Consider the following 11,118-nt stretch of genomic DNA (forward strand, 5'->3'; position numbering starts at 1 on the left):
TGGTGGTGCCCCATCTGTATAACTACGTAAGGATTCAAGGTAAGGTTGCATCCTGACACTCTGAGGAGTCAGTTAGTCTCACCTAGAGCAGACTGACTCCTGTGGTGAGAGTAGCAAGATGCCTGAAATTCATTAAGGACTAACCTTGTGGTGAGGGAAAGTTGATCCATCGTAACACTTGTAACACATAGCTCGAGGGTGAGCAGCTCGGGAGTGAGCAGAGGTATCCACCACAAGTGCAAACATCCGCTGAATCCGACCAAGTTATACGTATCCGGACGAGTCGAGTCGAGTCGTAGTGTATTGATTGAAAAGTCATAACATGATTGGTTGTTGTATGGATATGGGATGGTAAAAGTATATTTGACCGTATGATGAAAATATTGTTGGCTCTAGCTTACCCTATTTATTGTATGGTTGTCTTGTATGTGGTTCTTCTTTTTTGCGATGATCATCAATTTGGTTGATGGGAGCAGATGGGCGAGGTTCCCGCGGTCAGCAAGGAAATGGCGACCCCGCTGCATAGTCTCTTGGACTGGACTTCACGTTTCTTTGGCTTTGTTAGGGCTAGGGCCCATGTATTGTTTGACTCTTTTATACTCTATTCCTTCTGTAGACTTTTATCTTGTTCCCTTGGCATCGTGGGGTGCCTAGAACTTGTAGGGGCTGTGTATGAGACCCCAGGACTGCGCTATTGATTTATCCGCGTGTGACATTTCTTTTAATTTCGTTTAATAATTAAATGGGACGTTACATATTGTAACCTAATTAGCTTAAACTAAATACCATCAATTTCTTGTAAATCAATAAATTTCTCTCAAATTTCTCACTATCGAAGAGTACGATATTAGACAAATATTTAAAATATTTCTTGTAAAAGAGTAGGAAGATCAATTATTACCTTTTTTTTCCTCAAAATGTTATCTCATGACATTAAATGTAATAGTGTACAAGAGATGACAAATAAACATGTCTTTGTAGGTATTATCCAAATACATTCTCGTTTTGATGGAGAATCTCTACATTGGCTAATATGGGTAAAGGTATGAGTAATATCCAATTTTTTCAATTGGGTATAGGGATGTGTATGGGTATGCACATATCCACTATGTCCCCGTACCTGTCATAAACCTCGTCCCATCCATCCTCGTTTCTGTTAAAAGTTAGACTCATCTTTTACTTTTACAATTTGAAAGATGAGAATTATCTATTTGATTGAAAAATAGTGTATTAAAACTTACGATATCAGCATTCAAAATTGTTCATTCACTCTAAAATGTGATATCTTAATTGTATTTTATATTGTATGTATGTTCCTAATTATTTGATGATAATTAATTGAAAAGACGTTTATTGTTGTGGTGCGAACTAAGAAAATTTCTAACTGCTAATTGGATGGTCAACACTTGGACTATTTGATTCAAGTAAAGTATGCCATAATAGTGAGGTGATGTATTTTGCGAAAATGCATGGAAGCATGGTTACTAATACAAAATCATTAGTATTTCACCTAACCTTCGGATCCTGCTGCGATGGCTAGCCTAGCCTATAGTATTTTACCAGGTAGTGGAATTTGTTTTTGCTTTTGGTTGAAGAAAGCGACTTGGTTAAAGAGTATTTACGAGAATTCGCAACTTGACTTGGAAGTTGGCGTGGCTTGAAAACAGACAACCCTGCCCAAAACAATATAAATACAAGGACAACCTAAGGAAATTGAAAACCCCTTATCACTAAGGAAACCATACATAAATCCTCTCATTTTTTTTCTCCCTCTGTGTTGCCTCCAAAATTCTCCAACAAGGAAAGAGAGGAATAAACCTTGCTCAAGATAGTTCTATGTTATTATCACCAATCATATCTGACTCATTTTGAAACTCTTCAATCTCATTGTATCAATCTTATTCACAATGGCAGCATTTTTCCCAAGAATGGCGATCAGATATATGTTTCTGACATTGTTTTTCTCTGCAGGTGCCTTCTTTGTTTCATGCAGTTTTGCTTTCTTTTCTGCTTTTTATGCATTGCATGTTTTTAGTTTTTTTGTTTTTTCAGCATTCCTAAGGTGGTAACGAATTTTGCTGATTTTTTGCAACCGCAGATATTGGATTTTTTGGACGTGTTGCATCATTTGGAATCAACTATGGCCAAGTGGCTAACAATTTGCCGTCACCCGACAAAGTTCTTGAACTCTTCAGCAACCTTAAAGTCACAAAAACAAGAATTTATGACACGAATCCAGAGATTTTGAGTGCTTTTTCTAAATCAAACGTTGAGGTCATTGTGACAGTAGAAAATGAAATGCTAATCCAGTTAAATGACCCCCAACAAGCCCTTCAATGGGTGAATGGCCATATCAAACCGTACCTTCCAAACACAAAGATCACAGGGATTCAAGTAGGGAATGAGTTATTCACTAATGGTGACACCACTTTTATTCAGTATCTAGTTCCTGCAGTGGTTAACATTCACAATGCTCTAGTTCGGCTAGGCATAGACTCTAACATCCACGTTTCAACACCAAGTTCCTTAGAAGTACTTCAGGAATCTTACCCTCCTTCAGCTGGAAGTTTCAAAAGTGAGATCTCTGGGGTAATGTCCCAGTTTTTGAGCTTCTTGTCCACCACTAAGGCACCCTTTTGGATAAATGCTTATCCTTACTTTGCTTACAAGGATGACCCTAATAGGATTCCATTGGACTATGTATTATTTAATCCTAATGAAGGAATGGTTGACCCCAACACCAACCTACACTATGATAACATGCTTTATGCTCAGGTAGATGCAGTCACATTTGCCATTGCTAGATTGAACTTTAGTGGGATTGAGGTAAGGGTCTCTGAGACTGGTTGGCCTTCCAAAGGAGACCCTAATGAGGTTGGTGCCACACTGCAGAATGCTCAGACTTATAACAGGAATTTGCTGAGAAGGCAAATGGCAAATGAAGGAACACCTCTGAGTCCAAGAATGAGGTTGGAAGCATACTTTTTTGCTTTGTTTAATGAAGACATGAAGACAGGAGCAACCTCAGAAAGGAACTATGGCCTGTTTCAGCCTGATGAAACCATGACTTACAATGTAGGGTTGTCTGCTTTTGCAGCCTCATCCACTTCATCCACTTCAATTTCTCTTACCTCCTCTGCAACTAACACAAAGGTAAAAATTAAACCAGTCTTTTCTTTATGAAAGAAAATGAAAATGTGGTTTACACAATTGGAAGAAGTGTATCAGTTTAAAAGGGGTTTTGTATATAATGTCAGATAGTCAAATTCATAATCACATATTTTAGCAGAACATTTTCAAATTTGCTACTTTCGTGTTTTCGTTTTTAGTAGGTAGTTAGTAGTTGGCGCATTCTCATGAGTGTCAATCTATTATCTTCTTTTATCTTTTTCTTTTATTTTTTTTTTCCTTCTCTAAAAAAATCAAATTTTACATTGAAGCAGGCAGGATCAAAGGAATTTCAAAGCTTGTTCTTCTGGGTGTTTGTGTGTTTGCTGACTTCAGCCCTTTGTGGCTTTGTTTGAGAAGAATATTATTACATTCTTATGGAGTGATTCATGTGTATATATCAAAATAACGAAAAGTTGGGATTTTACAACCTTCAAGTTGCAAAATGGAGTATCTCTAGTATGATCTATATTAAAGGTACCTATTTTGCAGAAATCAGGAGCAACACACACACTTTCTTAACAATGGGGCAACAAAATCTGCATCACGGCGAAGAGTTCAACTCATTTGGAAGATCATCACCTTTCACTGTGGCTGCACTTTCACCAACTTACCCCACCACTAGTCACATTCCAGCAACAACCATGTGGCGCTGACGTTAGGTTGAGCTTGTTTTTGACAGATAAGGTCCAAAAGCCACATCATTCTTTTATTACCTGAATTGTCAAATAGGAAATTTGAGATTTTCAATATAGTTGAGACTTCAAAGTTCACAGTATGTCTAACATGATCACATCTCGAATTTGCTAGATAGGAAATGTGTTTGTATATTGCTGATTTTGTACAATTTATTTGATTTCATTCGTCCGGTCCAAAGAAGAGAAAAAATTGTGTAAGTTGGTGCTTGAGGAAAAGGTACGAGGCTGTAAGACATGTCTGTCTTGTGTGTCGTCTAATTGGATGCTAAGAAAAGCCCTCTGATATGGGACGTGGAATCCATGACTGTTCTGGTTTGTATATATAAATATATAAATGTAAAAGTAATTCCTGATACACCATTCTTTTCTCTGCTTTCCCTCTTTCATCAACTTGTGTATTTTATCACAGTACAAAGCTCATCACAAATATGATATAATGAAAATCCAATTAAAGTTCACAAAGTTAAGGCTTTGTTTGCCTCTTTTATTATCCTCATGCGGACAATAGGACGGTCCTGCTTTATTCCCTGGCCAAATAACCGTCAGCATAGGGTCATTGCCGACCCCTTTTCCAAAGGTGCCTTTATCAGTTTTTTTTTTTTTTTTTTTTCTATTTTAAAGGGGACAATAAAACTTCAGCCTTATCAGAACATGATATGGGGATTGGTCTAGCTCTTTGACATCAGTGAAGGTGGTTCTGCACATGAACCCCTCAAATTCTCTAGCTGACCCACCACCCCCATGTGAAAAAAAAAACAATTCTTTTTCTTTTGGGGCGTAATAAAATATGCAAGGCCAATTTGCAGACAAATCCCACCCAGAATTTTTGCATCGTCATGGTCCTGAGGAACTCAACATTCTGATTTAAAATTGCTTCCTTCAGACAATTATGATGGCAGCAGTAGTTTCGCTTTTTATCAATTTTGATTGTAAGTCCAATCACCAACGCGACATATTCCAAGAAGGGGTCCCATCTCTTAATAATTTCAGCTAGTGCTTGACCGAGTTAGAATTGGAAAAATTGTTTGTTGTTTACTGCGTTCAATTATAATGTTGGGTGGTAAGTAAGATTGTCGGTTTTCTATTTCATCGTATGTTCTCTGTTGTCTGTGTTTTGTCTCAACTGTAATCATGGAGTGTTAAGTCAAAATCACTATTGCTCATGGCCCTCCTGAATTTTAAGGGGCAACGGCGAAAATAACTGTCACCATGATTAAAAGCTTGCCTATAGTTGTAGCCATTTTTCATTCTTTTCTTGGAATGCAAACTTGTTTTCGTTATTTCAATTGTACGTTTACCTTAGGTGGCTCACTAGGGTGTCTCCACGTGTCAATTTCTTTCCTTAGCATGGCATTATCATCTGAAACCTTAGTGCAGCATCAAAAGCCTCGAATGTAGCTTGGAACAAGAGCACCCCAAGTGCCCGATTGTAGAACTCTTTAGCTACTTCTCTTTTGTTCTTCCTACATCATAATCATGCTTTTATAGAAATACATGAAAATATAATCAAATCACGTAAGTGGTTGATGTCCCCTCTTTTTGGTTTGTGATGAAGCAATGACCACCAAGGAAAACAAAACAAAATGAACATCGTAATCACTCACAATCTGTTTAATAATACTAAAAACAATAATAGTGACATGCTCTACAACCATTGATTAGGCAAGCACAGTCCCTCCAACCAACCCCATAGGATCAGTTGTTTCTTCTGTATTATAAATGTTCCACTGGCTCTGGTTAATTCAAGTGCGGTTCTTCCTCTCGAAAAGCCATTGCAAATCCTCAAAAAGAACCATATATCTGAATAACTAAGCAAATAACTTTTGAAACAAGTTGCTATCCCATAATGATGTCACTTTGAAGTTTTACAGAGAAATGAAGCTTCAAAGGAATGTCAAAACTTTTACAGTGACCTTTATGATCTTTGTTAATTAAAATTCGAATTACAGCAAAATAAAAATTGAGCAAACAATCACCTTACAAGTTAACTACACCATTTGATATATAAGTGTTCATTTTTCGTATTGTGATTTTACGCAACATATTTTCATGTTGATAAAAAAAATAATGGTAAAATGAATTTTTAAAAGACGATAAGTTTGGTGTATTAAAATGGTATAAAAAGCAGCTATGGTTAATAAATGAAACTACCAACCAAAGTGAAAAAAAATGGCATATGGTCCGAAACAGTCTTCTAAGGATGAAATAAAGAGACGAGAGAGATATCATGAAAGATGACCAGTGTTACAATACAAAGGACAACTTTTAATTTTTCCACTCTTAGATCACTTGTGCTGAGATTTTGAGCATAAAATCCATTATTATCAGTTGGAAAGCAAGCATAGAGCAGATGAGAACAAGAAAAGATAGACAGAAATGAAAAACCGATTTAAGGTGCCTTGGTCGAGACGTGTTTTACTTCAAATGTCGTACATAGACAGCTCTAAACTTGATTCTAATGAAAACAGATTTCTTAAACTTTTCATTTATAAAATTTTCATGTACAAGTATTAACAAAAATACCACTTTCATTTGATACTATATTCATGTTTTGTAATTTTACACCCAAAAGTATTTTTTATCAACACCACCTAACTATACAAAAAGCTATTGTCGAAATAAATATTTTCAAACATGAACTAATTTACTCAAGTTCATTTATAACTAAAATCAAAATTATCTAATATACAAACTCTAATCTGAAAGGGACGCTTAACAGACATTTCATAATAAGCCAAGGGGTAGTAGATGGTAAAGGAAAACGAAGAAATCAATTACAAAGCAGTACAATTCTAACGGGAAACTTAATTTTGACTCCAACTATAACTGCTCTCAGAGCATGTGCGATTGTCCCAGAAGTGGAACAATATGAAATTGCCAGCTCTTATATGACCTCTAGCCCAAGTGCCCAACTATTATTAAAAAACCAGACTAACGAAGAACAGCACAATACAGAGAAAGAATTGCACAGGTCACAATTTGTCTCGCGATGATGCATCAATTTTAAAACTTAACCTATGCCACTCCAACATACTTATTCAGTGAACATAAAACGTACTGACAACACGGATAAATATTCTTCATTTTTTCAGAAACGATGACAAGTGTTGGCATTATTTCCTTGAAGCCAACAGTTTTTAATACCCTCCACTCTTCTTATTCCACCACTCCAGAAACTTCACTTCAGCAGCCAATGTGTCTACCCTGTAAAGTTGAAGGGCATGATTTGCGATTTCATGTCCAAAAGTCCAACCAAATATACCTCCGGCTAAAAATGACAATCCAGCGCCTGTTCAAATATTGTGGGCAAATGGAAAAGATTAACCATGTATATGAAACAGTTCCATACTACTTTTATCACAAAAAACCTACATAAATATTACAAAATATTATAATACAAATTTAGAGTGTAAAACATATTAAGTGTCAAAATGAGTAGGAATCGCCTGCTTTTGCTTACAATATGATATGCCAAATTATGAGCTATCCAAAAGCACAGTGAAGTAGAAAAAAAATTCAGTAGTATGACAAATGGTAGGTTACCATGTAAACTCCTTGAATATTTCCATGCATAGCCAGCAGTAAATAATGCTCCCAAAGCACTTCCTCCGATGCCAAATTGCACTGCATCCCTGGCACTTTTCAGCTGAAATGGGAAAAAGGACTTCAGATCATAGCTATCTTGAAGTAAAAACTCAATCAACCTTGTACTCTAGTAGGTGAAATGTTCATATTTTAGAAAATGCAGGAAATGATAACAGAGACAAACAGTTAAACAGCCAGTGTCGATGCTATAAATAGAAAGGGGTTAGAACAAAGATTTGCCATCATTTGCCATTTATTTAATGAGCTCCAACATAAACAATGACATATGAAACGGAAAAATATAATTTGTCCATCATGGTATCTTTTTATACAATATCCATTTTCCTCTTTTGGGGAGGGTCAAGGTTTCAAGAGAAACACTTTTGGACATTCATCACAAACACCCAAAGGTAGATAAATCTTGTCATGTCTGGTAAGTGATGACATTATGACAACAACGCATATTAGCAAAATCGATGAATGCTGAAACACGATTACCACCACACTAATGTCTAGAGGGCATCCACTGATGGAAAACTCTACTATGTTGAAAGAGCAAACATTTGAAAAAGAAAGTTAATGGCATGTTGAAAAAATTTTACTGAGACTTGGGAGATTGACCACCTCTAAGGTATGAATTGCCCTTGATGTAAGAGAGCTAACATCACTTCCAACATAAAACCTTAAAGGCTTAGTGGGTCTTGTTTTTCTAATATACCACTTATCTTTATCATTTCTACTCAATGTTGTACTTTCAATTCAGTTGGATTCCTAACCGTCTCTCCCACAACAACTGAGTTGGGTTTTTACTACAAGTTTCTACCACGGTAGGATATACTTGTCCCACTCCTTTATCTCAATAGACTTTCACTAACCCTAACAATTGGGTCTTACCACAATGAGACATACTTGTTTTTGCCTGAGCTGGGCACCAAGAGAAATCATTGACTCTAATATCACTGTTAGAATTTTTTACTAGAATAGACCGGAGAGATTGACTATCTCTGAAGTATGAGTTCCCCATTTAATAAACCTGACACCACTTCCAACATAAAACTTTTAAGGCTTAATGTTTGTGGGTCTTGTTTTCCTTATAAGTCACTCAACTTTTTTATTTTTTCTCAATGTGGGGCTTTCAACTCATACTTGGATTCCTAACATGACCAACTCAAGATTGGATAGATTAGAATGAAGCATCCCACATCCCAATAACTTAAAAGGAAACTATAGTTTTTTCTATAACTACATGCAATAGTGATGATTAAATCTGTCTATGCCTAAAAGTGTCACGGCCATTGATTGTTTGAGTGATTCCATTTAACATATCATCAAAGATTATTTGTGTAAGTCAGGGAACTTAAATGATTATATAGTTGTGACAAAACTACTGAAGATTGCAAAGTGGCACAGCCAACCTAGCAGAACATGGATGATATGAGAATGCAAAATAGTAGGTATTGATGCCACATTAGAGTTGCTGGTGAAATAACACCTCAATTTAGGTTGTTTCAAGGGGATCACCTCACCAGTTGCGTTGGAAACACATCCAGCTCTTTGATCACTTCAGTTCATAAGAATCAAAACCAATCATGTATAGACAAATGCTATGTCTAGCGAATGATGCTATTATGACAATAATGCATACTAGCAGAACCAACTAATGATTGGAAAGAGATGACCATCGTAATAATATCTGTTGATAAAAGAACTCTAACATATTGAAAGGACAAAACTTTAGAAAAACATGGTTAGTTTAATGCCCAACTCAAAATTGAGTATATTACAAGAAAGTTGAACCAATCGGACAAACACACACTAACTAGCTTCCTATATTACAAATTGAGTATCCTAATAACTTCAAAAGAAACCAGAATTCATTGAGGTATTTGGTAACAATTATTTCAAGGAAAATCATAATTTTTTTAAGTGGCATAAAAAGGTAATTATTTCCTCAACTACAAGAAAGTTGAACCCATCGAACAAACACAATAGCTAGCTTCCTATAGTTGAAATGTAACTATCGAATCTGTCAATGCCTAACAGTGCCGTTATCATTGATTGTAAGCTGGGTTTAGAATTATGATCCACAATTGCAAGAAATACCACATCAGGAATCAAACTAAAACATGCAGTGCGCCAGATGATAAAATTCCAAACTAAAAGTAACCAGGCACAATTGAGAGAACTCACTCAACAACAACAACAATAGCAAAGAGCACCCGACTAAACATCCAAGACTAAAAATATAAATAAATATCATAGAAACTTTAGGTTATGATCTAGAAACTCAGAAGACGATGTAAACATTCAACATAACAAGGCAACGAACACGAAAAACTAAAGGACGCAAATGTAGATGATAAATTGAGAAAAACATTACAACGGGTCCATGAACAGGATCAGAAGCAATAAACTCCTCGACGTCAGAGCTGGACCAGGAAGGGATGGGTTTATCACGCTTGATGAACTTTGAGTAGTTTCCCAAAAAGGAAAACCTCTCTGACCAAAACTCCTTGTAACCTTCCCAATATGACGAACCTTGCGAATTGTCTGCCATCACCCCCTTTCACTTGAATCCTTCTGCAATAACCAGTCAAATTAAATTCAGCAAACAAGATTAATAACTGAATCGAGTAAAATTTTATTGTATACTCAAATCAAGTTTAGAAAGTTCAAAAACACTTTTTTTCTCTAACTATTTTTTTTCTCCCTTTCTCAATGGCTGCATTAGAATTAATTACAGGCTCGTACAATCTAAAACGCAGGATTTCTTTACAAAAAAAAAAAAAAAATCATTCGCGTGAAACTCAAACCCCTGATCGAAATCGAGAAAAATAAATCCATTATAGAAAACAGAATCGAAACCGTTCGGCAATTGCATGATAATTTCGACAGTAACAATACAAAAGAAAAAAAAAAGGAGAAAAAATAATACTAGAGATGGTTATAATTATGATGAAATTGTTGATATTGATGGATCAGAGATTGAATTAACTAAAGAAAGAGTAGAAATTGGAGAAGGAGATGAAAAGTGCGATACCGATGTTGCTGGAACAGTTACGCTGAGGAAGAGGTTACGCAGTCGTTTTCCAAAGGCAGTGATTTATTTAGGTTTTACGAGCTGAAGCTCAGACAACACAACAATGTTCATTTATGTTTTCCGATCCACTTTGCGTCATTTTTTTTTTCTTTCAAAAAAATTACGTCATTTATTCTTTTTATATTTCTTTATTACTTTCCCAACTAATTGTATTAAAAATAAATTATAAAACTTTTTAGAGAGAAAATTTGTGCTATACCCGTGCTTAGGCACGGGTGCTGTTTTCTTCCTTTATTATTGTTTGTAAAAGCTTTAATACAAATTTATTTAATACATATTTAAGTTGGTAATTAATATACTGTTAGACTTTTTTTAGGTTGTAGATCGTTTTATATTCATAATAACAATAGACTTTTCGTTTTCACTTTAAGGTTCAGTGTGAATGTCTTTTGCACTTCTTTGGTACGTTGGTATGCTCGTGGACGAAGATGTCATCTTCTTGCAGATTCAATTTTAAAAACTTATTTTAGAACTCTATCTTTCTGCTATATTCGGGTGATGTAAGTAATATTTAACTTTTCACAAACTCGATGAGGAATGTTTTGAACTTAGAGTTTGAAGAGGGCT

At 35.6% G+C, this 11,118-nt stretch overlaps 2 protein-coding genes across 5 annotated transcripts; one reads left to right on the top strand and one right to left on the bottom strand.

The window, feature by feature from the left end:
• The first annotated feature begins 1,731 nt into the window (after positions 1-1,731).
• LOC114177023 (glucan endo-1,3-beta-glucosidase 14-like) lies at positions 1,732-4,221 on the top strand. Of its 3 annotated transcripts, none has more exons than XM_028062245.2 (3): positions 1,732-1,971; positions 2,099-3,153; positions 3,441-4,221. In XM_028062245.2, exons 1-3 carry the CDS (start codon positions 1,908-1,910, stop codon positions 3,522-3,524), a joined length of 1,203 nt encoding a protein of 400 aa, XP_027918046.1. In that variant the 5' UTR covers positions 1,732-1,907; the 3' UTR covers positions 3,525-4,221. The 3 variants fall into 3 exon arrangements, with proteins under 3 accessions (XP_027918046.1, XP_027918047.1, XP_027918049.1); XM_028062246.2 differs by having other exon boundaries at positions 3,444-4,221; XM_028062248.2 differs by having other exon boundaries at positions 3,661-4,221.
• A 2,367-nt stretch (positions 4,222-6,588) lies between these two features.
• On the bottom strand, positions 6,589-10,649 carry SDH6 (succinate dehydrogenase subunit). Of its 2 annotated transcripts, none has more exons than XM_028065964.2 (4): positions 10,492-10,649; positions 9,832-10,031; positions 7,410-7,512; positions 6,589-7,155 (listed from the first exon to the last, which is right to left on the bottom strand). In XM_028065964.2, the coding sequence occupies exons 2-4, from the start codon at positions 10,006-10,008 to the stop codon at positions 7,004-7,006; spliced, it is 432 nt and encodes a 143-aa protein (XP_027921765.1). In that variant the 5' UTR covers positions 10,009-10,031; positions 10,492-10,649; the 3' UTR covers positions 6,589-7,003. The 2 variants fall into 2 exon arrangements, with proteins under 2 accessions (XP_027921765.1, XP_027921766.1); XM_028065965.2 differs by lacking the exon at positions 10,492-10,649 and adding an exon at positions 10,387-10,406.
• Positions 10,650-11,118: the final 469 nt, after the last annotated feature.

Source organism: Vigna unguiculata, chromosome 3, assembly GCF_037176805.1.
Source record: "Vigna unguiculata cultivar grain cowpea cultivar isolate G323 ecotype 2 chromosome 3, ASM3717680v1, whole genome shotgun sequence".
NCBI lineage: Eukaryota > Viridiplantae > Streptophyta > Magnoliopsida > Fabales > Fabaceae > Vigna > Vigna unguiculata.